At 40.1% G+C, this 26519-nt stretch overlaps 1 protein-coding gene across 2 annotated transcripts; it reads left to right on the plus strand.

Annotated features, from left to right (window-relative positions):
• Positions 1-2801: 2801 nt before the first annotated feature.
• CLTRN (collectrin, amino acid transport regulator) lies at positions 2802-25491 on the plus strand. Of its 2 annotated transcripts, XM_037377315.1 has the most exons (6): positions 2985-3254; positions 3630-3688; positions 9351-9436; positions 16284-16400; positions 19197-19391; positions 23492-25491. In XM_037377315.1, exons 1-6 carry the CDS (start codon positions 3188-3190, stop codon positions 23646-23648), a joined length of 681 nt encoding a protein of 226 aa, XP_037233212.1. In that variant the 5' UTR covers positions 2985-3187; the 3' UTR covers positions 23649-25491. The 2 variants fall into 2 exon arrangements, with proteins under 2 accessions (XP_037233213.1, XP_037233212.1); XM_037377316.1 differs by lacking the exon at positions 16284-16400 and having other exon boundaries at positions 2802-3254.
• Positions 25492-26519: the final 1028 nt, after the last annotated feature.

The raw sequence follows: 26519 nt of genomic DNA on the forward strand, positions 1-26519 counted from the left end.
GTACATTTCCATGAGTGGCTAATGCTGACAATAGCACATTGACTCTTTCCTTGCAAGAGTTGGACACAACTATTTAAGACTAAAGATTAACTTCCTCAGAGTTTAAAACTGTTAATTTGTCAAATTTGAAAACTGAGGTTAAGTTTGGCCATAGCTGTTAATTAACTTATATGATAGCTATCAAAATTTTACTTTCCTGGGATTTTCCATTTCAAAGACGTTGCAAGAAGCAGAAAAGTACATTGCTAATCACATTGAGAAGATGGAATGGGTTTGTTTATTTTACCAAGTCAGATGCTTTCTTGAAAATTCAGTCCTCTCAATTTTTTTGGAAGTCCAAATTATGGTATACTATTAAGTATATACGTACAGACAATGCCTGAACTTCTGGAGGTCACAAGCACTGAAAAAAATTACAGAGTTACTGTTATTTTCAACCAGACAGACCAATTCATTTAGTACAAGAAGGGAGGCAGTTCTTTGCACTAGTTCAATGCTATTTCTGGGATGCAGATCGTGCATGAGATTCTGCATGGCTATGACCTGTAGCTGAACAGCAGTTAGGAAAAACAAAGTTACTATAAAAAAGGAACTATTTAGAAATTGAATACCTCACAAAGTCCTGAATTTAAAACATAATTAGCATATGTGCATGTAGATTGTAATTTGTTCAAGCAAACTGATGCCTGAATGATCAATCAGTGGCAAACAAATGCATACATGCTTAAACAGTGCTATGTATCTGGCCAAAATGGGAGAAAAGAGGCTGGACAGAGAGTTATCCAGGCATGTAGATTTATTACAGAGATAAAAAGTAGCAGAATCTCTATCTTTATAGATTATGCTGTTAATACTCCATTTGTAACCTGAAAAGTTACAGTGCTTTTTAAGAGAGCATTTTAAAATGTCATTAATTTGAAGAAAAGTTAGCTTTCTACTAACAACTGGTCTAGGGTTGCTTGTCCACCTGGCTTGTTTAAAAAACATGCTGGTTTTGGAAAAAGATTTATAGGTGTGCAACAATCAGTTGCTTTTGTGCGGTACTCTGTGCATATACAGCCAGATAAGCACATGGGCTGTCAGCTGGATGCACTTGGCACGCATCCAAGTTGCTGTGTACGTATATATCAACTGCATGATGCTCTCTCCCTGTGAGCTCTGAGCTGGGGCGTTTATCATTTGTCTCCTGGCCTCCTCCCCTCTTCACTGGAAAAAAATAATTTGTCATGCTGATTGCCAGCAAGACAAATTGGGGAAAACCAGCCATCCTGGCTGGAAGTCAGCAGCCCTGATCGGGGAATCCAGTCATGTCCTCTGAGGTTGTTCCTGCTGAGCGTCGTGTGCCTTCAATGTACTTTGACACCGGCTCCATGTGATTCCAGGGGGAAGAACTGATTTACAGTCGTTTACAGCAGGGAGAAGTGGTGATGCCGTGTATTGACGCTCAGTTCCATTTGCCTTCTGGCAGCAGGGAAACAACACTCGGCTTTTCTGCTCTCTTCCTAAGTTCTCCAGTATTTTCCTCAAAGGTACAAAAATGTTCAACTGCTCGTTATTAAAGCAATGCACATGAATTTAGCATGAAACTTATATTTATGTTCCTTGAAGATTTTTTTTGAATTACAGATGTTACAGAAAACTGTCAGTCTTTCATACATCTGTGCATTTTTTAGTGCTCTCCTTTTGATGTAGGTACATACAGCATGTTAATTTAAGCTGTCATTAGAAATGAATGCATCACTTTTTTGTTTTCATAGGCATAGATTGAATGTCTAAGCAGATAATGTATCCAAGAGTTTTGTACTCGGAGCTGGTTGCCTAGTGAGAGTAACCAAGTGCCCAGGAATCAGCTTGACTTAATGACTTTTAAAGATGGGATATCAAGTCCTTTAACAGTGGCTTTTAAAATTAAGATTTAGTGAAGCAGTAAGTTCTCCATTACCTGAAAATTCAAGTATTCTTATGTAGTAAATGCTGGTTATTGTTTGCCATAAATTCAGTTCCAAAGTTAAGTAAAATGTTCTTACTGGTACTCATTCTTGTGAAGGTCTTTGGGTTTGCAGCCTCAAGACACCCTTCTCAGTGCTGAAGAACCAACTGAAAGTCATTTTGAAGTGATCTTCAATTTGGGAACTAACCATTCAAGAGGCTACAGGGGGAATACAGCTGCCGAGTGGAGTCAAATAATCCTGTCTTGTTCAGATCGCAAAGACTGTTCAAGTACTTGAGATACATTTCAGTTTCTGAATTCTTTCTCCTCTGCATTTGTCTTGATAAACATTTGACTAATAGAGTGCATCATTAAAATGTTTCCACGCATGTTTGCATACAGTGTACACAGCATGTCATGTCTATAAAACAAGAATATGTCCTTATTCAACATGCCTCCTACGAAGTCCCTTTATTGCACCTCTTCTTATCCCAGTTGCTACCATAACAATCCTCGGACAGCGAGAAAGTATTTCTCCACAGTGGCATTTTCTCTGCCAGGCTCAGACAAGCTCTTGAGCCAGGACACAGGAGTGGGACTGGGATGGAGGACAGAGGGACATGGTACTGGGACCACCAGACAGGCCCTTCAGAAGTGCTATGAGTTCAAAAGCAAATGAGGGGCGAATCCGGAGCCCTGTTTTTTGGGTCTGGGGCTTCTGTGTTCATCACACATTTCTTTTTAGGGATGGAAAGGGTGCCCATTCTTCCTTCATCCTTAGGGGCCCTCTATGGGACCAGCCAGTTTCCCAGGTGGCAGCTTCCTTTGGGGACTGGTGGCAGCTGAGCTTCAAGTTCACCTGCTGTTATTGTAACAGCACAGTGTCCCACCAGCTGCTCTGGTGTGACATCCCTCAGACATCTTGTGTGCCTCTCTGACATCGCAACTTGGGGGGAAAAAGGTTGGCTTGGGGCACTGTGTGAAATTTTGTATTACTCTAAAAAGGAAGAAGGAAAATTAAAAACTCATTCAGCTTTTTTTTTTTTTTTTTGCTACAGAGAAAGGTAGTCAATAACTAACAGAAGACAGTTGTTTTTAGTGCCTGTTTTAGCTAAAATAATGGGGGTTAATTATTAAACTTTTTACTTGGTTGCTCACTTGTGCTGCTGATGCTTTAATCCTGGGTCACAGAAAGTTTAAGAGTGCTTTACAGGGGAGACTCACTTCTTTTTGCCTCAACCTTTCCACGCTGACGGGATGTTACGGGTTTCACTGCTTACTCTCTCTGTAGTTGCCATTGCTCACGCTGAGCTCTGCAAGCCAGGTAAGTTTTGGAGCCGATTCCCATCCTTCCCCAGGTAAATGTAGCTATGAGTTTATGCCTACAAAGCTGCCAGCTTCTCAGATTTTAATTTTAACCGGTTGTCTCCAGTTTGGAGATTGAATTACTGAGCATTTGCTTCTTTTATGATTTTGCAAATTCAGTATTGAAGTTGATCTCACTTAAAGAGGTCACAGTGAACCTCACTGAGACTATAGGGCTGCAGCTTTTTTCGTGCTAGTAACGTCTGTTCTAAGTGGGTGATCTGTTAAGACACATTTAGAAGCTGCTGTTTGTGAAATAATTAGAGCAGTAAATGATTTAAAATCCTATTTTGCCTGACTTTCATATATGTTTGCTTTTTTCTCTTTGTGTCAGATGCACAGAATGCTTTCAAAGTACGGCTCAGTATCAAAACAGCTTTGGGAGAGAATGCAGTAAGTAAAGTATCTTTACATATTCTTCCTAACTGAATATCTGCCAAAATAGAAGTAATATGTACTGTAAAATTTCTGAAGGCAGCACAAGCAATTTGTTCTGAAGTGTTAATTGTAACAGCTTGTGCAAGTCATGGTCCAGGCATCCATTTCTTGACATTTGACTAACCCGCTCCTTAAAATGGCATCCTGTAAGAGAATTATAAAGCTTGCCTTTTCATAAAGATAGTTTTCTGTCAAAGACTTTTCTTTTTTCCTGGAACAGTAGAGACTTTAAGCGTGAGAGGTGCTGCACAAATCTAAGTCTGTATTTTGGGAAAAGCACTTCTGCTTAAGAGCGCTAATTGTAAAGTCCAGCACGTCTGGGATGGGAAGCAGGAAAAGATTGTTAGTTTTTTATGAAATGGGACTTTATGTCAGGCTTTTGGACAAGCACAATCTATAGAGATCATCCAAGCATATCTTATCAATTCCCTGCTAATGTAGGGCTTAGGATAGTGGCCTTTCTCCTCTGCCTGTGGTGCACAAGCTAGTCTCATGAGGACCGAAGTGCTTTGGCTTAACTCAAGTCCTTGGGCTTGATGTAAAAATACTGGTGTGAGCAATAAGGGCCTGTGATGCATAAAAGATTGGGACATTAAATGACCGAATGGTCCTTCCTGATCTAAAGCGTTATGAAATACAGCAGAGCCCAGTACTTTGTTTACAGTTTTGAATGCTTAGAGCAAATCTGCAGCATGTTACACAGCTCAGCATAAAATTAGATATAAAATGTCTTGGACAGTCATCTCCGCTGGAAATCTGGTGTCTGATTATGTTAGGAGCTCTGGGAAGCAAAAAGAGTAGGTTACATGTTATAAGAGATTGGAGCTATGAGAATCTCCCTATGACCATAGAAGCTATTCTAAAATTACCTTGAAATATCAGGTAATTTAAACTAACAGTAGTAGGGACCTAATTCCAGTGGCAGCTTCATAAACCAGACAAATTGGGAAGAAATATTCAAGATACATGCTAAAGTATTTGTGGAAATTCATATTGAAGTAAATTCTCTTGGGTGAGAGACTTTAATTAAACAGTAGTATGAGCCTGGTTTGTTGAAATATTTATTAAAAATAGTGTAATCCTATGGCTGAAAATATGTCAAAATAATTATTGAAGCTCCTCTCAATGATAACTGCTAATATTTTGATTTAATCTTTGTTCAAAATAGTAGCAAAGAATGAAAATTGCAGTTCCCAGTAATGTTCTTTCTTATTACTTTTTACGTATCCAACTACAGTAAAATAAGGGGGGTTTGATCATTTGTAATTTATTTTTCATCCAAAAAGGGTATAATATAAATCATTAATCTTAAAGGCACTTTATATTACGAGAAAAAAGAAATAACTGAGGAGTCTATTGTTTTTTTGTAGATGTGTAGTAGTTTATTTCGTATAACAAAGTGTGTGAATGCCCTAAGAACTGGACAATCTAGAACAACATTTTAGAACAACAACATGCTGAAAGTGGTAAGATGCCATACAACATTACCCACAAATAATGAACAATTTATTAAGTGCACAGGTAGTTGTACCTTTTCATAGCTATTGCAGTCTTCTCTGTGAATGAATGAGATGGAAAACTGAAATTACTATCAAACTGAATTTGGGATGCTTTTTTATTTTATTTCTTTATTTTAGAAAAGAAAAACATAATACTGTCCTTGTATCACAGTAGGACACGACCAGCTTACAATACCTTAGTATGGTGTTCTGCTACTGTATTCTATTCCATTGATTTCCAAGTCACTTCAAACTAGATGATAATAGAAATCCCCAGTACTGTGGGCATTTTGCTGTAGGACTGGCAGGATAACTGCAATGTACGTTCAGGGGCACAGCAGAGAGGTCAGTGTAGTTTTCCACATAGCTTAGTGCATGGCATCCACTTTGTGTGAGGCTGATTAAGAGAGGATACTATTTTTTAATTTGTTCGCAAGGTAGGCTGTGCTTGGAGGCAGGGAGTGCCATTTAGTGTATTTATATAGTTCTTATCACAACGGAGCTGGAAAGAGCAGCTAAGATACAGTAAGTATTTAGCCGTTATCATTTTATTTGCAAATAATGGGTGTACTTGACAGAGACGTTGTTTGCTAACCGGTGGGAGGAAACATGGTATCTGCAAGCCTAAATGGAAGGAAGGTGATAGATGAGTTTCTCTGAGGCTGGTGTTAACTTTCTGAGTGGCTTCTGGAATAGCTGCTAGTCACTAGTTGCTTCCTACTGGTGGAGTTAGCAGAGTGGTAGAGAGTTAATTCAAAAGGGCCAAAGGCAACTAGGGAATGAACAAAAGTGATGCACACTGAGAAGTCTATGTAACTCTGTGTCACCGCTCAATGTAACTGTAAGAGCCGAAGAGCTGCCACCCCAGGGGCTGCAGCCAGGTGAATCAGAAGGTGCACTTCCCTTCTGACTCGGGCATTCAGGCTGTCTCCAGGGTAGAGGATGAAGGGGATGCACCTGGTGTCTTGCCATCAAACGGGGCCCGGAAGCGTGCTCCTGTGTCTGTAGCCACTCTGCAGTCTGAATGGCTGTTCAGTTAAAACACAGAACCATTCAGGAGGGAAGGGACCTTGGGAGGTCCCTAGTCCCCTGCAGCTCAAAGCCAGGTCAGCTCTGAAATCAGATCAGGTTGCTCAGGGCAATCTTGTAATATTATAATCTTGTTCTACTACCTTAAATTTTGTCTTCCTTAGAGCACTACTATAGCATTTCACCCCCTCGACAACCTACGCTCATCATCTTTTACCCATTATCTCATCAACCTCCTCTTTCACTAACAGGCACTTAAGACCTGGCTTTCACAGTCAGCTGTGTCTAGTTCTGCTCGTCCTTAACATACAAAAGATGGAATGGGCAACTGAGTTAGGGTCTTTGTGTTTGTTCCTTTATAGAGTAAGGATGATGGTAAACATTAATAATTCTGATATCATGCAAGGTTTCATTGGTAACAGTTATCTTATGTTTATAGGGTGTGGTTGCACATGATATTTAATACCCTTCCTCTGTAGCAGCACAAGATGCGCATCAATAGCTGTACTTCATCGGGACATAAAAGAACCAAAACAACGTCCTCAGTCATCAGCTGTGGTCCAGGCCTTTTGCAGCTGGAGGATAAAGATGAAACTGATAAAGCCCCATAGCAGAACAATTCAGGTTTCTTTGTACCTGTCCCTCTGACTGGAGAAAGCTGGTGATTAGAAACTGACTACTGGCAATTTGTGCCCACTTGTCATGAGTTCATACAGTTTATTAGCCTAAAGGTAGTCTTGCCATAGCTTTCCTCCTCATTATGTTGCCTTCCCCCTGCACAGCCCTGCATGCAATCATGTACATAGGTTCTTGTTCATATGGAGCCCTTAGTTATCTCCTGTACCTCCTGTCTGATCACTGTTTTCTTGGGGCTTCTTACCCTTCTGCCTGGAAGGTTCTCTGCAGCATCTTCTCACTCAAGAAGACCCCTGATTTCTGCTGAGCTTTCTCTGCCAGTCTCCTCCTCTGTATCTTGCAGCTTTCTGTTTGTTCTGTCTTTTTTAAAGTGCTTAATCTTTCAGCTGGGGCTGGAGTTCCTCACTACAAATTATTTTCCCTGTTTCGAGATGCCCTTTTTGTTACTCTGACTTAAAGAAGCTGTAGGCTACTGCATTATTTATGAAAACTGAATACTTGATAGTAATTAATTGTACATATATACGTATATTGCACTAAACATAAACATTTCAACTACAATACTTGGTAGTGCTGCATTGCATTTGTGTCCATGTAAGTGTGAAATAGAGTGTGTTTCATCATTATCCATTTTCAAGACAACTGATTAAATCATCTCTACAGCTGGTTTAATCCACTGGATAACAATTTTTTTTTCTCTCTGTCCTTTTGAACCTGTTCTGAAAGTCTGCAGATGGCACACAGGGATTCAGTCAGTAGTGCCCCACACAGAAAAAGGAAGATCTTCCCTTTTAGTGCTGCAACTTGTGCTCTCTGTGGTTTAAGCACAGATATCTTTAAAATTACAATAGTTTTATGGCTCTCATCTACATTAATTTCTCTACTACATTATCTCTTTTTCTTTTAGTACTATTTGCTGTCGTTGCTCTCATGTTTTCATCAGTGCAGTGGGATCAAAATACAGGGTTTTATAATTTCTTTTGAAGGTCTCCCCCCCACCCCCCCAGTTTAAATCTCTAGGCTGGCATTATCACAGTATGCTTACACCTCCCTTCATTCACAAGGCAAGAGTGGTGAGTCAGAACCCAGATTTTCAGCACTGCAGCTGGATTTGAATGTTACTCAAGATGTCTGTTGCTCAGCTTTGTTGTTTGTCCCTGTCCTATTGCATCTCAGAGAGCCCATTTCACCACTTTTCATTTTCTAGGGATGATAAATATGATCAGTATGACTTTCTGCTCTTTAAATGACTGCCTTCTTGCCTGCTTAGGTTCCCAGTCTACAGGATGTCAGAGCGAAATGAGGGCTGATGCCTGGAAGTTGGAGTCCTCCTTTCTGCAGAGAGGTTGCAGCCCCATGCATTCAAAATTAGTATTTAAAAACCAGAATTGAGATTTGGCATTTTCAATGCTGTTTACTGCTTTTTGACATATATTGCTGTTTTTTGAATGTGTTACAAAGGCCTGTGAAAAAGTAGGTCCAAATTGTCGACAGGGTTAAGTATCCACACCATTGGATTTCTGGTTTGGATGATTACAGTACAGATATTTTTAATACTGAAAGTTGAAGATTAGATTTGTATTCTGATTGTCTGAAGAAAGTTGCCTCTAACCTCCATTAATATAATTCCAAGAAACTATTAATCTTTGTAATCTGCTGAAAGGGGAAATTCAATCAGTATGCCTCAGCCATGGCTCTGTTATGAAAATGTAATAGGTGCAGTTCTTACAGGTGATTAGAATTGCATATGTGGATGAAAGCCCAGAGGAACCTAGTGAAGCTATCTCAGAAAACTGAAATTGTGGAAGCATGATTTTTCATCAAGACAATGGAGAACAGTTTTAGGAGCCTGTATTTTACTTCTTATTAAAGTAGTAAGGATGCTATTTTCTTTCATCTCATCTGTGATGTAGTAATTTGTGCTATTGTTGAGTCTGTCTTCTTGTTCCAAGGATGGTGTGCAGCAATAAGGCCATAATCTCAATTTATTTCCTGGTGTCCTGACATCCAACTCCCAGAGACTACCTTGAACATTTGCTTTTTTTTTTATTTTTGGGCAGAGCCAAATAGTCTTTGAGAGTGGATTTAAACCTTCTACTTTATCCAGCAAAAGAGGCAAGGCCATGGGTGCAGCTGTGGGAGGAGAGTTCTAGTTGTATGCCTAGTCTTTGGTACAAGAAACTTTACAACTCCAGTTTGGACAGCTTTCAGAAGCGTTCAATTCATTCAGTTTTTGGAAACATTCTTTGCACTTTATACTGCGTTTTATAACAGCTGTTAGAAAAAGTCTTTCATGCACACCGAATAACGGGCAGGAATTTATTTTTGTAGCACAACCAGAGAATTTATTCATTTCCTTGATCAATGTAGCATTTCAAGTTCAGTGACTCCTTTCCCTCTCTGTACTGCCAGCACTGGTGCTGGAACTGATTATTTTCCATCTTCTTTTACAGTATGCCTGGGACGCTAATGAAGAGTACCTCTTCAAAGCAATGGTGGCTTTTGCAATGAGAAGATATTACAGCAAGAGCACAACTCAGTGAGCATCTACTCTGATTTGCCTTATACATATTAACAATGCTGTATGTTGTAGCCCATTCTCTGCTGTACTGAACTGTAGAGATCATTACATACAGCTTCTCAGAACAGCCTGTTCCAGTATATTTCTTTGACACCCAGATATATGTTAAACATCACAGTTTCTCTGTTTTAAGCAATGATCAATCTTTGGACGAGTATCGGTGTTGATGTGAAATGACACAGCTGTGGATCTCAGTGGGATTGTGCCAATTCACTCCAGCAGAATCTGGCAGTAAGACATAATACCTTCTGGAGACCACACTGGGAGGAGGCAAAGGGACACATTGGCAAGGGCAAGAGAAGCAGTACAGATCCTTGAATAAGCAGCTTTGGTGCACATTTTCTTAGAGCACAGCTTCCTCAGTATGTTGAAAATCAGCTAACTCATTGAACTGGAGGGTGGATAGCTATACTAGCGCTGTGTTCTGCTGGGGGTATCTGTCCCTAATATTGCAGCGGTTGAGTTACCTAGCATCAAGAAGTTTCAGATGTTGCAGTTTAGACATAATTCAGCTTTTAATTGGTTTTGGGATAAATCTACCCTGAGGTATTGAATATTCTTCTCAGGCTTCCGATCCTTGATACTTACGAAGTTAGATAGCAGATTAGACAGACCATTTAGCAACCTGTATTTTCAGAATGCTCTTATCTTTCTTAAATGAGAAACCTTGTTAGTGTATTTCTATAGGCCTATTATTTTTCACCAGACTTGTGGTTCTGGTAGGCTAATGAGGATAAATTTCTCAGTTTACTTTAAAAATACTTCAGACTGTCATTGCATCAGATGCAGCATATTCCACATTTGCAAAAATATTAGTTAAATTTAATCACATTATGATTATTGTGGCTGCCACACTTTCTCTTAAATAGAAGGTGATTTCCCCCTCCATGGAACAGGAGTGTTTGGTTCCCTGCTGTTTCATTTTTATTCCTCAGAAGCTGGCGTCTTTGAGCAAAAGAGGCATCACACCAAGCTTAACAAAACCATCCAAGTATGCTACTGCACCCAATGAAAATGACACCTAAAAAAATGAGTTCAAGGTACATGCTAATTAAAGGTGATTTTGCAGGCTTTTTCTCAGGTTTTCAAAGTAGCAGAGTTTTCATCAAGTATGTGATCCATACAGATTCACTTTTGTATACTTATTTTAGTCCCAGGTCCTTTTTTAAAATTATTTTCTTCCTTCAAAGTTGTGGTGCTTTCACACAGCAAAAAAACTCTGTCAGAAGCCAGTGATCTTTTTCCTCTTCAAGCACCATGGGTCTCTGCAGACTCAACTAATATTAGAAAGCTTGGTGCAGGGATGGGGAAAAATCAAGCCAGTATGAAAGGAGTTAAAGTTTTAATGGATGTTATCTCTATCCACTGCAGGAAATCACAGCATTTATGTTCACTTAATTCAGTTTCCTACCAAGACAATTTTTCCTATGGACAATTATGATTATGACAGTGTTACCCCAGTTTGGAGGTGAGGTTGCACACATCAGTAATTTCCTGCTACTATGCTTGTCAGAGAAGTCAGTATAATATTTGAAAACAGCTAGGTGAGGGCAACTTTACCTCTTTTTAAGGTGGTGTAGGACTCCCTCATGGGGTATCACTTGGGGTGTACTTTGGAGGTATAACTGATACCTCTTCTAGGACTTCTAGATACCTTTGGGGTCATGTGTAGGCAGCATGCCAGCTGAAGGAGCAGCTCTGAGATCTAGTATAACTTACTAGGCAACAGGATGAGGTGTTTCCTATCCATAGATCTCTCCCAAATCCCAAGGGAACTCAGGGTCACTACTCAATGATGGAGAGCTAGATGAACCTCCCAATACACCTCAAATAACCTGCTTGTTACATGGAAGCAGGAAAGCTTTGAACGCCTCCATCCTATTAAAAGTCCTGCAACTAATGCACTCCTTTCCCCATCCTTGTGGCTGGCAGATGGAAGGAACTGAGTGTAGAGGAAGGAAAGCAGTCTGTCTCTGTCCCCTCTGCAGTGGGTATGGAGGTGTGGGAGCACTGAGGGTACAGCAGCATGCCATGCACAAGGAACCGCACTCTTGGATAGCTGGGCAGGATTGCAGCAGGGGCTTGCAGTGGAGAGGGAGGCAGAAGCAGGAATTTGTGGCAAATAAGTTACATTACACTACAGAAGCTTTTACAGATAAACACCAACAGATTTTCTTTGGGAGCTGTAAAAGAGCAATGATCAATTATTCTGTTATAAAAGAATAAACAAGGCGCTTGTGACTGCGTTCTGCTAGCATCTAAAATGAACCACATTTTGCATCTAGTGAGTTGAAGATTTTTGTCAAAATAAAGACTTACAAAAAATTCACCAGTATTTTACATAATCAAATACTGGTTCTGTTAGGGTATAAATTCTGCACAGGGCCATAACCAGAATGTGACAAACCTCCCCTTTAACATCCCATTAATTTCTAATACACCCACAGCCCTGCAGTAACTCACAGCCACAACCAACTCCCACATGAGACCAAATGCCATTAACTTCAGCAGGCTGGATCAGGCCCCAAAAATAATTTATCTGGTGGATCAGCATAACTATTGTTGCAGTCTGTCCCATCACTTTTGAAATTCAAAGTCACCTTTTGTTAGGCTTCTGAAGCTGGATAAAAGCCAGCCCATAATGACAAGCATTTGAATGTGCTGCTGGAAACAGCAGCTGATGCTGCTGTTGCCCTTATGTAACCACTGAGTGACCCAGTGCAGAATGGACAGGCTTGCACATTACATCTTGAGTTCTCTAAGGTTAATTTCTAAACTAAAATTTAATAAATCATGGAGCTGTGTTTAATGTTTGAAAGGCTTGTCAAATTTTCAAGTCTGTGTGAAACAGAAGACAAAATCCATAAAATTATTCGATTATTATTAATACAGATAAAATAAATACTTCTTTTTCAGTGGAGAATTAAACCCCCTTTATTTCCTGCTCTATGTATGGCCTTTCAATTAATTCTCAATACATGCATTCATGAACTACATAAGCCAACCTTTGATCTCTCAGCGTTAAAAAATTATTGTCTGTATCTGTGTTAGTAACTCTGTTTTCTCTAATCTGTGACTCATTTGAAATAATATGCATCTTTTTTGAGGCTGAGACTGGTTAATCTTTAGAGTAGAAAGAATGTTATCGTATTTACTTTTATTCAAGTAAGAGAATCTACCTTCGGTACATCTTCTTCCCCATTTGTAGATTAAAAAAGCTGCAGTTTTCCTCATGAAATGAACAGAAAAAAAAATTCACCAACATTATCCATATTCCTAAGACAAGCTATTTTGATGGTAAAAATATTGTGAGCATTTAGAACAAGAAAAGAAGCCTCTAGAGTTAAAGCTGTTACATCAAGGTGATCCCACAGCTGTTGTTCACAAAAAGGAAGGAAATAACAATCTTTTGCAGGAGCAGCTGCACAGCAATGGGTTGGAAGAGGCCTGATGCTTTCGGGAGAGCTGGAGATAGTGCTTGGGACTTGGGGACTATGGCTCTCCCGTGAGCTAACAACTGCAGACACGCAGCTCCCTCAGAGTCTCTGGCAGCTCTTTCTTACCCCTAAAAAATCCTTTAAATCTCCATAAAGAACAACGATGGCGTTTCAGGCCGAGGAACCTGCACTCTACTCATTGTTGTTCACTTGTGTATATTAAAGAAAATGCAGTTTTGTACTTTTCCATGGTGCCACAAGGGAGAAACATGATGTTTTTTATTTTGATGATAACAGTCTCCTATAATCACCATGACAGAAGTCTATCTGTTGCCTGCTAAGGAAATAAAAAAAATGTCCACATATGTTTACAAATACACTTAATTAACATAATGCTTGGAGAAGTCAGGTTTCTCCAATCTAAACAATGTAAAGAGATAGTTTTGTAATGTTTCTGCATGCTGTGGATCAAACCTGCATGCAAATAGCACAGGGGGAGGAAAAAAGACATACCTGCTGCAAAGAAACTGCCACATTAGTGCTTGTTGAACCAGTCTGTTTTGGTGTTTACTGAATCCTCTTTGAACTTCTTGTGAGCAGTATTATTCTCTTTTGAGCCTGAAAGGATTTACAGCATTCAGATTCCACTCACACTCATGAAAAAGTCGCAGCAGTGAAACCAGCTGCTACGGTTTCCTGGTTTTTATTGGATGCCTATAATCAAGCAAGGATTTTAGACATAACAGGGAGCAGAAAGGAGGCAGTATGTATGTATCCTAGTGTAAGCCTTGCTGCCCAATTGATTCAGTGTACTGTATTTTCTAAAGAGAGAGAGATGCTGCACCTAATGATGACCAACTGCCCTATCTCATGCTGAAAACCTTGGCACTGTAGGGACAACCCCTGGCTGAAGAGTCTCTTTGAGTCTCTGAATGAGAATAAGGTCAGAATGTTCTGCCAGTCTTTATCTACCAAATTTACCTTTCTCTTTGGGGATCAAACTTTCCTCACTCACTTCATTTCATTTCTCACTCACTCATGTTCATTTCAAGAACATCTGTAGGACAACACAAACACAGATTTTCTACCTGGACCAGTTTTTGATTGCACCACAAAAAATCCAGCATTAAGAACTGCAGTACATGAAGCTTTAGGTCCTACTGTTATAAATTCTCATGATGGAAAACTTCCTCTGCAGATACAATTTTAGATACTCTTTGAAATCAGCAAGTTTCTCAGCCACCAGCCAGAAGTAGACTCTTTTTTTCCCCTGTCCTGTAAATTTTGTGCTTTTCTTTTGTTTTGGGAGGAATAAATCTGCTTCCATCTTCTGACTGTTGTCAGAAAACTGATGTGAATAGCTTTTCAAATTCCAGAGGATAACTTTCCTCTTTTAGCCATAAAAATTCTCTGTATTTGCAAAACTGACATTGTTCTAGAGAGGCAGAAGTGGGTATTTCAGCTCTGCAAAATCATTGCTTTCTGTTTTATTGTATATCTCGATGGAATATGTTCCTTCTCTGTAAAACAAAAGGTTGCACTACGTAAGGCACCCATACCACCCAAAAAACCCCCTTTCAGTAGTAAGTAGAATATTTCTGCAAAATATCCATAATGAGCTACTGTGATCAAGCCAATGCCTGTCCTGCCTTAAAAGCAAACTCATTCTTTTCTGGATGGAGGCATTCATTGGCAATTTTGGCTCCCTTCTGTTCCTTCCTACCTCATGCTTCCTGCTCTTCAGGCCAGTGCAGAGGTTATTTAATTGTATTTGTAATTAGCCAGCAGATGGCACTGCCAAATATTGCTCTGTGACAGGGGGATTGCTTGCACCCTGATAAAGAGGACAGGCTAGAAAGGAAATGTTATATCTTAGATTTTGGTGATGGACAGGCCAAATCTTAAAACCAATTATAATAGCTAGTAATGGGCATTAAAAACATCACTGCAGTTAATTAAAAGAGGGGCTACATTCTTCTCCACTTGCTCACTGCAGGGTTTTCTTCTCCAGAACAGCAGGCAGTATCTGAAAACCCTTCATCCCAAGTGGAGTCTGTCAAGACAGGGTGGCTGTATTGTGCTTGTGGCCAGGTAGACCTTATGGAAAGGTGAACCAAGTCCAGGCTGCTCTCTGGAAATAAAAATAATCCTAATTCTTGGTCCTGGACTTTCAGAATATCTGCTTACTGCTTGGACATGGCCAGTAAATCTAAATCCCGAGCCACATTCTTTGGGCTCTTTATTAATGATATAGAACTAAATTTTTTTTTTTTTTCATTTTTCTCTCTCTAGCTATTTGTCATTGAATTCATAAAAGCTTTGGCTGTCCTTTAATGATAGATACTATGTTCCTTGCTGTGCTGTAATAAATGCCATCTTATATAATTCCTATATATTACACCAGTTTGGCTGGTTTGTTTCTTAGGTTTGTGAATAAACTAGGAACAGAGAGAAGAACGTAGGAACACCGTCTATCCTCAGTCACTATTAATCATAATAATTGTGACTGAGGATAGGTGTATTAGCTAATGTATTAGCCTTCACTTCTTCAGTTTAAATACTCATGATGGTGTCATTCCATGAGGTTTTTCTAACAATAGTTCCACCATTTGCTAATATTAGTGGTAGAAACAAATTTTTTAAGAATCTGTAAAAAGGCATTTAAAAGACATTTTGCACACTTTTTACATAGTATGCCATGAGAAGCTGCGTGTCTCTGCCCTTCCACTACTGACTTCACATAAAACTGAGCAATCTTCTCTTAAAACAGATGAGATAAATATTTGTCATAGCATAAGCTGAAGGGCATAGGCCAGTGCCAGCAGAAAGTCTAGATTTAGCCTGTTGCCTCCACTCTGTGCCTGACTCTGTGAACAAAGATGCCAAAAGGAGTAACATCAATTTCATTGCTCTTCCCTCCAACAAATGTATCCTGTAGGACTACACTCACTAGAAAATCATGTGGGGAATCCCTCATGACTGGTTCCTGTGGTACTATCTGTCAAAACCAAACCTCATAGTTCACCAATGCATTTGCCCCATTACGTGGCCTATGTCACAGCCCTGATGATTGAGATGTAAATATGTATTTTTCCATTTGATTACATTAAATGTATGCCCATGCAAGTTTGTAATAGATTCAGAAATTCATTTGAAGACTCAAGTTTGGTCTCAATAAGCAAAATTTCATAATGGGAAATAGGAAATGCTGTGAGTGATATTTCTTCCTTGAGCATTAACTGTTAACATTTTTAAAAGCAGAAATTTTTCCCCCTTTAGATGAAAGCAATATTTTAAGAAAATCTGAAATATTTCAATGATTCCATCCATGCTTCTTTAATGATGATTTTTGTTTTAACTGTCTGCAGAATTTCCAATGTGCTGCTCTGTAATGTGACGGATCGGGTGTCATTTTGGTTTGTGGTCACAGATTCTTCCAAAAATGTGACAACTGTTCCTGGAAGTGTGGTAGAGGCAGCCATCAGGTACAGCCACGGCTTCGGCAACATTTTCTTCCTTGCTGACTGAGGATACTTTCTCTCTCTGGGCCTTGTATGAATGGGCACTCTGCCCCTTTAAAGATGAGCTAATCCAAGTAGTTAAAACACTAAGGGGTCAGGATTCTTGCACGCATGAGAGATTAGAGGATTTTGCAGGGTCCCACAGAATGCAATGCATGTGAGCTTTGGGATTATAACTTTGAAAGGGGTCTTTCTTAATGCTGGAGCCTCAGAAGAAATCTAGTCCGTTTCCAGAGCCCTACCTGTAATTTGCTGTCCAGTGTGTGGCACATACACTACTCTCATCCAGCTGCTACATTTCCCAGCAAGAGAGCCTTCTCCTTCAGATGAAAGAATTGCACACTTTCTGGGTGGGATTTGTATAATTTAACTTCCTTTGCATGCCACATGCCCACCTGCCCACTAATGACCAGGACAAGTGACCAGCTTCCTTTCAGTGCTTCTCAAGTACAGTTCATCTGTACTTAATTTAGAAGCTTTCACATGAAAAGAGGTCGTGTGAACTCTTCATGAACAGAGCTGGCTGTGGCCCAGTTTGGCTTAAACAATCTTATTCTCACGTTCTTTTCATACCAGCTCTTTCTAGAATGCCAGTCAATATCATAGCTGAGCATTGCTTGTACAAAGTACCAGGTGGTACAAATCAGTTTGCTTTCTACTAAATATCCCATTCCAATATCCCGGCAAGAGTATAGAGCTGAAGAGGGGAAAAGAAAAAATGGGTAATCTGACTTCAATCATCCACCAAACCTGCGTAAGGGGTTTATAGGGATGACTCCCACAAGCAGCATAACTCACATACATTTCTCAGGCTTGGAATGGAAAACAGACCTCTTTGTTTCTAGGCATTCTGTACTCTGCCTTGAAAATTCATCTTATCTCTATGGAGGTGTAATGCCTAATTCCTGATGAATGAGTATGCGTTCTTTTGGAAAGATTAACTTAAGCTTATGAGCAGATTAAACTATTTCCAACAGAGACACCAAACAATAGTTTCATAGCATTAGTGGAGGAAGCAGATTATTTATTCACTGAAGTTCTTGGTAAGAGTGCTGGAATGCAGGGGTTTTGCATTTCTGTTATTCTTTGATACGTTCAGTAGCATAAGCTGATTTATTTAAGTCTTTTATGTGCCCTGTTTGCCACAGAAATTGGATGCTATTATATTACGTTTGGTTTTTAACTCTTGTCTGTCACCTGATAAAGAATATGCTATTTATGAAAAGTTTTAATTCCTACCTAACTTAGAAACAAGAAATAAAGCAGTCTATAAAACTACAATGCTTTTTATTCAATTGCTTCTGATTGCAGGCTTCCATACTAAACCAATATGCTAATTCTTCATACTACAGTAGCACATAAGAGCACTACCTAGGGACCAGAATTTTATTGTATGAGATCCTCTACAAAGTAAGAACAAAGAGGAAGGTAAACCTTCTCAGAGCTCTGTATGAGACCCAAGGTCTTGCATAAAGACACACGGGATATATTTATGCATATACAAACACAAAATGCAATTGTAGTTGCCTGCATGTGTTTCAGCACATAATTCTCTAACTCCAGCCATTAGATAAGGGTGAACAATGCTCATTTCAGCTGTTCACAATGATCCTTTCATATCAATAAGGATGAAAATCTTTTCTAAATCAAAGACAGCTTACCGTATAATGAGTCTTATAATTTGCCAAGGATTTCAGTCCTCCCAGGAATGCTAGCTCTCCATTAAGGCTAAGAACTTACTGTCTAAGGGACAGTCAGACTTTATGATTTCCGAGAAAAGAAATTTTCAAAAATTTACCTGTATTTCCCATATATCTGTTCTTAGGAAATAGTTGCTTTATGGTAAATAGGTTGTACTGTATATAAGAAAGAATTGCTGTGAATCATACAACTGCAATCAAAAAGAATCTCTCAAGACCAATATATGTAATACATTTTCTAAAAAAAATTTAACATTTTGAAAAAGCTAATGAAAGGTACTGCTAAAGCCTCTTAAGGCTGCTTAGATTCAGATCCAGAAATACCTGCAAATGCTTAGAAGTAGTAAATGTGGGTGAAGATATCCATTAGAAAGAGTAGCAGTTGTACAACTCATATGAAAAAGCATGTTTCTCAGACTTACATTTCTCATAATGGAAAAAGTATGCAAAATAGAAGTCCCTGTAGCTGCACCTGCAGGGAAGGAAGGGTGTGTTGGCAATAAGGATGGATTCTTATGGACCAAATAGTATCCTGTGCTTTGGGGACCTAAGAAAATCTGCAGCAGCAAGAGCAGATGTACTGGCCCATAACATGCAGAATGGGTCATTTTGAGGAACCAAGGGGCACTGATAAGTAACTCCTCTGAGCATTGCAGGGTAGATTTGCCGCTCTCATGCTAACCTTGAATGCTGCATGAGCAAGACAGCAAAGCCACCCTTACAGATTACAGTCTGATATGCCTTCAGCACGTGGTCCAAAACAGAAATAAATAATAATACTGTACTGCAGGTCTTATCTGTATTTCCCAATTTTTCAGATAAATACATACGGAAGTCTGGTGTTCAAAACCTTCTGAGTGTGTGGATGTCTATGGATTACTAGCAAGGTGTATGTTAAAGTGAAGGTCTGTGTAATCCTGCCAGTGTTATGCTGAATCAAATTCAGCCCTGCCAGATTTGCAGCACATACATGAAAATTCCCTTCCCCCTCCCCCCTCTTCTTTTTAACTTGTAAAATACCTTTATAAAGAGTTGTAATGTTCTTTGTGTTTTTGTGAAGGATGAATCGGAACAGAATCAACAGTGCCTTCCTACTGAGTGACAAAACACTGCAGTTCCTGAAGATAACCTCAACCTTATCACCTCCTGTTGAACCCGCGACGCCTGTCTGGCTTATTGTATTTGGTGTTGTTCTTTGTCTCATTGTGGCAGGAATTGTTTTCCTCGTTGTTTCAGGGATTCAGAAACACAAGAAGTAAGCAGCTTAGATTTTCTTCTTTTTTAACTGAATACCGGCAAGTTAAGCTGGGCTGGTTTTCCTTTTCAAATCAGCCTCAGAGAAATGATAGCTGTGCCCCCACGTCCTGTGTAGGTAAAGATAATCCATATGTCCTTTTCTGAGGAAAGGGGTTAAAATTTTTAACTGTGAAGTATAGATGGCTTAGTAATGCTGGGGCATAATGAGGAAATAGGGAGTATGAGAATACGATCCTGGAGGCCACCTAACTAGATATGATAGCTTTACAAAGACGTTGGCTGTCATTCTTCTCAAGGTTTAGTGTGCCACAGGTGAGCCTTCTCTCACAGACTACCCAAATAGCTACCAAGAGGGAGAAGGCTGGCAGTGGCTGTGCCCCTTCCAGGGCAGTAGTGTCAAAAGCTGGCAGGGCTAAAAGAAATTTGCTGCTGCAGTTTGAGAAACCTCAGTAGACAACATAATAATGATTAATATATGGCTGAAGGCGCCCTGCTCAATGGAATGATGCATGGTCTCGCCTACCATTCTTCACCTGGTGAGTCCAAAGTACCCAGCCCTTCACAGGTTCATCACCAGATTTCCCCATAAGCCTAGGTATCTGCTGTTTGACAATAGGGTAGGAGAGAGATACTCTTTTCCTCTCAGTTTCTGCCCTGTGGAGGTACTGGTGAAAAAGAGAAAGCTATGCATGCTTCCCTAGTGTAAGTGTGTTGGAGGAAGACAGAAAGTAAGTAGAGTGTTGGTCCAGCCATCTCTGTTGGCTCAGAGCTGGGCATGAGGAATAGAAATATCTCAGCTGACTCAGACTCTGCCACAGAAGTTCAGCTTTTGCCATGGTTTAGGCTGCCACAGAGGCAGAGGTTAGGTTAACACAGTATTATGACTTCAGCAACACAGTCATATAAGAACAGCAGAAGAACTGAAAAAGGGTAAATTTCTGCTGACAACAAGGTGACAAAATTATTGACTGTATGGTAGACTGCATCCCCAAATATATCAGAACAAAGGATTCATATATGAAAAGTGGTGTGTTGCAGAGACTTTTCCTTTCTGCGTCCTTATCACCTTGACGAACAACATTAAAAGACCTCAGAAAAACACTTACTGCAAAGGATAAGTGTTTCTCATAGAGAACCCTTAGCATTGTAGTCAGACTCCCTTCAGTTATGTTTTGCATTCAGAAGAGTTGCGTGAATTTGCAAAACCCTTTTCCATTTTCAAAAAAACCCTGAACAAACAATAGATGAGGGATGCTGTTGGGGAAAGAGTCTGGGCAGGTACTTGGGATCGGTGGATAGTTTAAGCCCTGTCACAACCTTCCGTGTGGTATGGGCTGAGTTATTTCATCCCCTGAACCTAGGTGACCTCTTCTGTAAAACTGGAGAGTAATGTTGCTACCTGAAGCCCATATCTACCCGCTGTGTAGTATCATGGCTCCGTGTGTCTATATAGTGCCTAACTTAAAGGGGGTCTTTGAACATATCAAGTAAGTGTAATATAAATAAATTATGCTAAATAGCTATGATTTTTTTCTAGCTACAATAATCATTTGTGCTTCCTATCATGCTGAAAGACACCATTCTCCCCCCCCTCTATTTTCAAAATAACTCAGCTGATCTTGAGCAGTTCCCCTCAATATCGTGTAAACTACATGCCCTTATTGTCATACTACCAGTAATATGGTTTGTTGCTGCCTGCCTATGGTTATTTGGTATCCTCTCTGTCTCATGCTCTTTCCCTTTTAGTTGTTATTCTCCTTTTTATTTCTCCCTCTGTTTCCCTAGTCTGCCTTTGCGTATAACCTTTCCTCTGAGCAGATCCATCCATGATTGAACTCTAACCTTCCTTGCACGTCAATGGCGTTTCCAGGCAGGGGTGGGGAAGTGAGAGGGAGGGTAAACCAAGCATATATTTCTTCCATCTACTGTTGCAAAGACTGGAGGGGTAAAAGGGATGATCTGGGCTATTTGGCTTTTTTGAAAAAGAAAAGCCAGGCATCAGAGAAGAAAATTTCAAAAGTGCTCATCTCTTTTTCAGGCACTGAAGTATGTGACCAGGTTGTCAAAGACTTCTGCGTGTCCAGTAATGAGTTTTCTTGGAAACCTGTCCAGAGCTGACATAATGGCAGCTCTGTTGCCTAGTAAGCTGTGTTGGATATCTGGCCCCAAGGACGGTGTTGACTTCTCATAAATCTGGCATTTTGTCTTTATAGGCCTTTAAAGTACCACTTAAATGCCTTAGTTCAGATAAGCCCCAAAACACGTGCTTCAGGCTGTTTGTATTCCGGGTGACAGGGAAGCACAGGCCTATAATGGAGTTTCAGTAATGAGTTAGACTCATGCATCATTTCTTGAATTGAAAGATTTTCTTACTTAGGTCTTCACTGTGCATCACTGCCCAACATGTAAAACTCAAAGCCACAGCTGCCTGCAGCTGGAAGAGCTCCATGTGACTGTAGCCCTCGACTCTACAGCGAGCTGGATCAGACACAGTGTCTCCCAGCCTTATGTTTGTTCTCCTGTCATTGCAGCAACAGGACACCTCCCTCTCTGATAATAGATTTGGTGTATACCCAGGGCAGGACCAGCCTCTGCTGGCTATGCTGAACTAGGCTGAACTCTACCCCAAGCCCCCAAAATCCCATCTGCAGCAGAGGCCATAAGCATTTGCCTCGGGGAGAGTGAAAACAGAGTAAGCACACACAGTGATTCCCTCTGTTATTCTCCCAGCATCCAATTTGCAGCTGAGAGTCTTCCGGAGCTGGATTTGGTCTGTGTGTATTGGTTAACCCACAATGTTTTCTCTTTCTTTAACTTGTTGAGTGTCCCCTTAGACTGGAAATTTCTAGCTTCTCTGAATTCCTATGGCAACAAATTCCACACATCTAGTTCCACACACCTCCTACTCCTCTAATTTCTTCTAAACCTGTTTCTTAGTATCTTTTATGTTCTTCTCCCACAGGTTTTGTATTAAAGAACCCTCCTTTTATCACTGTAAGAGCAGATAAAATCAGCCAGAGGTCAGAGGTTTCAACTAGTATTCCCCACTTTTTTTTTAGTCTCTAATGCCAAGAATCTCCTAAAGGCCAATAAAATGTTATTATTGTGAAAATCGCCGTTATTAGCAGTTACACTGAGTCAGGTTGTTATGATAGTCCTGAGTCAGATTGTTATAGTACATGTTATGGGATAGGACGCAGTGGAGCTGACCTTTGAGTTTCTTATCCTCTGAAACCGCTGATGCTGCAGGCTGCAAAGTACAGCAGGTTTTTCAACTATGAACTAGTAGATCTCAAGGTCAGAATAAATCTGGAATTAAAGGAATGTCATGACACATTGACTGGTATTTCTGTATTACATCTTCTCATGGTTGTATTTTTAGATAACTTTATTCAGCAACTGTTTTAATATGCTTTTAGTGAGAACTGGAGCCTGGAAAAGTGAAAGCTGTGCAATTGTTTGATCTAGAAAACAGAAGTATAAAATACTGGGTAGGAAGGTGGCTGTTAATGAAGTTTGAACTAGAACTGCAGATTTGCAGCATTAAGAGTACCTGACTTCTAGAGAAGATCATCAAGGAGTATGAGGGCATTCAAGTCTCCACTTTTGGAGGCTATAGTCTAAAGCTGGTCTGCTTCTAAAAAGTATGTTTTAATTTGTCCACATCGTGAGGTGAAATCTATGATACACATAACAGTGTCAGACTAGATGTTTAGTGCAGTCCTTCCTGATGTAAAGCAGGAACAGATTTAAAGATGTTTTCCATTTTTGTTTTGCGCTACCTTTTCCTTCTGCACCTTCCAGTCATTTTACAGAATAAGGAAGTGAAGTAATATTTATAACATATTTACAACGTGTTTACTCTAGGTTTTCTGATTCCTGATCCTGACCTCAAACCACTAAACCAGGGCTTCCAATCTGTAGGCCTCTCACCTTCCATGGTATATTTACAACAGCAAAGAGGTGCACCAGATTATGTCTTTCAGAACATAACCTATGATAAACTTCTGACTAAATGTGCAGGTTTTATGTCTGTGGAATCATGGCGAAGTGCTGCAGGTCAACAGAATAAGTTGATTTTCTCTTTCTTGTTTTTAGAAAGACTAAAGAGTCAACAGAGAGAGAAAATTTAGAAGAGAAAGGCGAAGTGACAGTAACAGTAGAAAATGGGATTCCTTGTGAAGTGCTGGATTTAAAAGCAGGCCATGTTAATGGAGTTTTTGCAGCAGATGATGAACGATTCACACCCTTATGAAATGCTGCCATTGCTATCTGGCAGTTTTTTGAAAGACTCCTGTGCCTACCTTATCTCGCCACTACTCCTGAATGTCAAACATGAAGACAAGAAAAATGTCCTTTCACTTAATTTCCCTCGAGAGAACCTTTTGCGGATAACACATACACTCAAACCTCCATTACGAAGCTTTTGTGCATGAGCAAAGCAAATGAGACAACCTCAAATGATATCCATTAAAGATTTCCAGAAGATGTGTGGCAGAACAGGGTTGAATCCTGCCTTGTGTCAGGGATTTAATTTTTAATGATTATTTAAATATGTCCATTGCTTGTTTTTCCCTGAGATAAATGTGAAACTGTATTATTCCTGAATATCACTGGGGAGATCATCTATCTTTGTCAGTTCTTGCTGGGCTTTCTTTCAAGCCATATGCAAAAGTTTCTCTGTAAAATGACTTCTGTTTGCTGATATGCAGTATGCCTTTGGATGGAATAGTAATTGGTGCATCAAAGTATTCATTTCTAGAGAAAAAAAAAAGCAAGCTTTCACAGCCTCTGTAAGAGCAAGTTAAAATGTGGCTGGGTCGCCTACAGCTTTAGAGCTAGGAAAGATCTAGTACTGAAAGTGTTTTTCACTTAACGGATCCAAGTCATGGATTACATGACCTGGAAATTAAAAGTTGCAAAAGTTCGATATTTGTTGAAATTAAAAGTTGCAACAAAGGGCAGATTTTCCCAAGGTGCAGTCTGTGGTTAGTGGCCCAGCTCTCATTAAATCTATGAGGGCATTTCACAGCTCTTTGGAAAAATCTTCTTTACATTTTTTGCAAATAGAACTAGAGTAGATTACCCAGACATAGCCAACCCAGTGTCAGATGAACCTTCAGGATATCACCAGGTATCATACAGCTGGATATCTTGTGAACAGATTCAGTGCTTGGATCACCAGCTGGTGGGCTTGGTGCACCTGACCGGGGTGAGAACGTGTAGATGCTGGTAAGTCAGCAGAGACCATTGAAACCTGTGTTTCCCATTTGTGTGACTGGAAGTTGAGGGCACCATCAAATGGTGCCAGACCCTAAACTGCATTGTTGGATTACTTTGGAGTCAGCCATACACACAGACTGTGCTATCTGTGCCCTAATCCGATTCCTATTTAAATCAGTGATAAAATTCTGACTAATTTCAGAAAAACAGGGGCCCAGTAAAGGGGAGTGGTATATGTGGGTAACTGTACACAGAGAACAGAAGTGTGTTGAAGCAAAATATGATATCTGCAGTCACCAAACAGCTGCCCATATCACTGAGGGCAAGATTTGACCATTAACCACCCTGTTTCCAGTGTCACGTTTGGAGGAGGCAATATTAGAAAATCTATTTACTTATTAGGGTTATTTCTTCAGACTTCTCACCAACAGGAAGAGGGTAAAACGGTAAAAGCTGCTTGTAAAGGACTATCCAGTGTCCTAAAGGGTACAAAGTTTTCTGGTCTCCCAGGGTACAAATTTTGGCTGTATTGAGAACTTTTGACTATCCATTTGACTCAGTACTGGCTCTTGGGAACAGGGTGAGCAGAAGGGGAGGAATGGGGAGGAGAAGGGGAAGCAGTGGGGCAAAGGGAGGCAGCTGAACAGGGGAAGCCGGTAAGCTGGAGGCTAAGGGAGGCAGGGCAGAGGAGGGCTAAATACAAAATAAAACTATGGAACCCACTGATCATTTGCCTCATATGGTCTTGTCTGTCATGGTTGTCTTTGATGTCCTTCTGGTGGGTCCCTCTGAACAAGGACTGCATCTTCTCTGTGTGCCAGAGGGTGTGCTGCTTTGTTCTGGGAAAGGATTAATAAAGGCAGTTATTAATAGTACTATCTCAGTGCTTCAAAATTACCATCCACAACATGGAGATGTATTTCTCACAGGAATGTCAAAGATTAAGCTTACCAGTATTTAAGATCATTTGGAGGGAAGATAGAGAGTGCAGTGTTATTATTGCTTCCTCAGTCATTGCTGCAAGGTCTTTCAGTCAGGCAGAGTTTTATTGAGGTAATTCACATCCCATCATTTCTAAACCTTCACACTTTTCACATTCTTCGTATGACAGATAGCTACATCGCAGTGTGACCACAATGGATTGCTGTAACTGCAGCACCCTGCAAGAACCCGTGAAAGATTTCAGTGAGAATAGCTTGGCAGTGCAAGAGCAACCTTGAGCTACTGATTAAGAATTACTGTTATCCTGTATTGTACTATATGATACTGAAATAAAATTCACTTGGTATGAAAAAGGGCCAAGCATATCTGGACATACTTCTCAAGGCCTGAGTGAAGGTTCAATTCAGCCCGTGGCACTGGACAGTGATTTGAAAACAGATTGAAAGCTTCTGAACAAAACATCAGGGGATGTGGGCTGACTCTGGTGGTAAGTATTTAATCACTGACTTCCTCCCAGCTCACCTTTTAGCCACTTGATTGCTTTACAGCAGTTTGGTGTAGTTTTCTGCTAATGATGATAGGGGATTCACCCAGAGCATACATCTTGCTTGCCTCTGCTGAACAGGCAGGTACCACACTTAGCAATGCTTTGAAGTCAGTGTTGATACTAGCTCTTTCACTGCAATAGGTACCACTAACTAGGTTAATCAAGGGCACAGTGCTACAGAAGAAAGAAATCTCGTTTCTAGTCTCTGTGCAGCAGGATGTTACTAGAAAACAAAGAGCACTTTGATTTGGTAAAGCCTGTCCTCCAGAGCCTTCAAATGGTAAGGCGACAATTTATATCACTTGAGTATCTGGACTACATTTTTATGTAACTTTCACCTTCTTTTTCTCTAAACCACCTGCCATTGAACAGCCTGATAATAAACAGGAAAGTGAGTAACAAGCAATACAGACT

Source organism: Falco rusticolus, chromosome 2 (assembly GCF_015220075.1).
Source record: "Falco rusticolus isolate bFalRus1 chromosome 2, bFalRus1.pri, whole genome shotgun sequence".
NCBI lineage: Eukaryota > Metazoa > Chordata > Aves > Falconiformes > Falconidae > Falco > Falco rusticolus.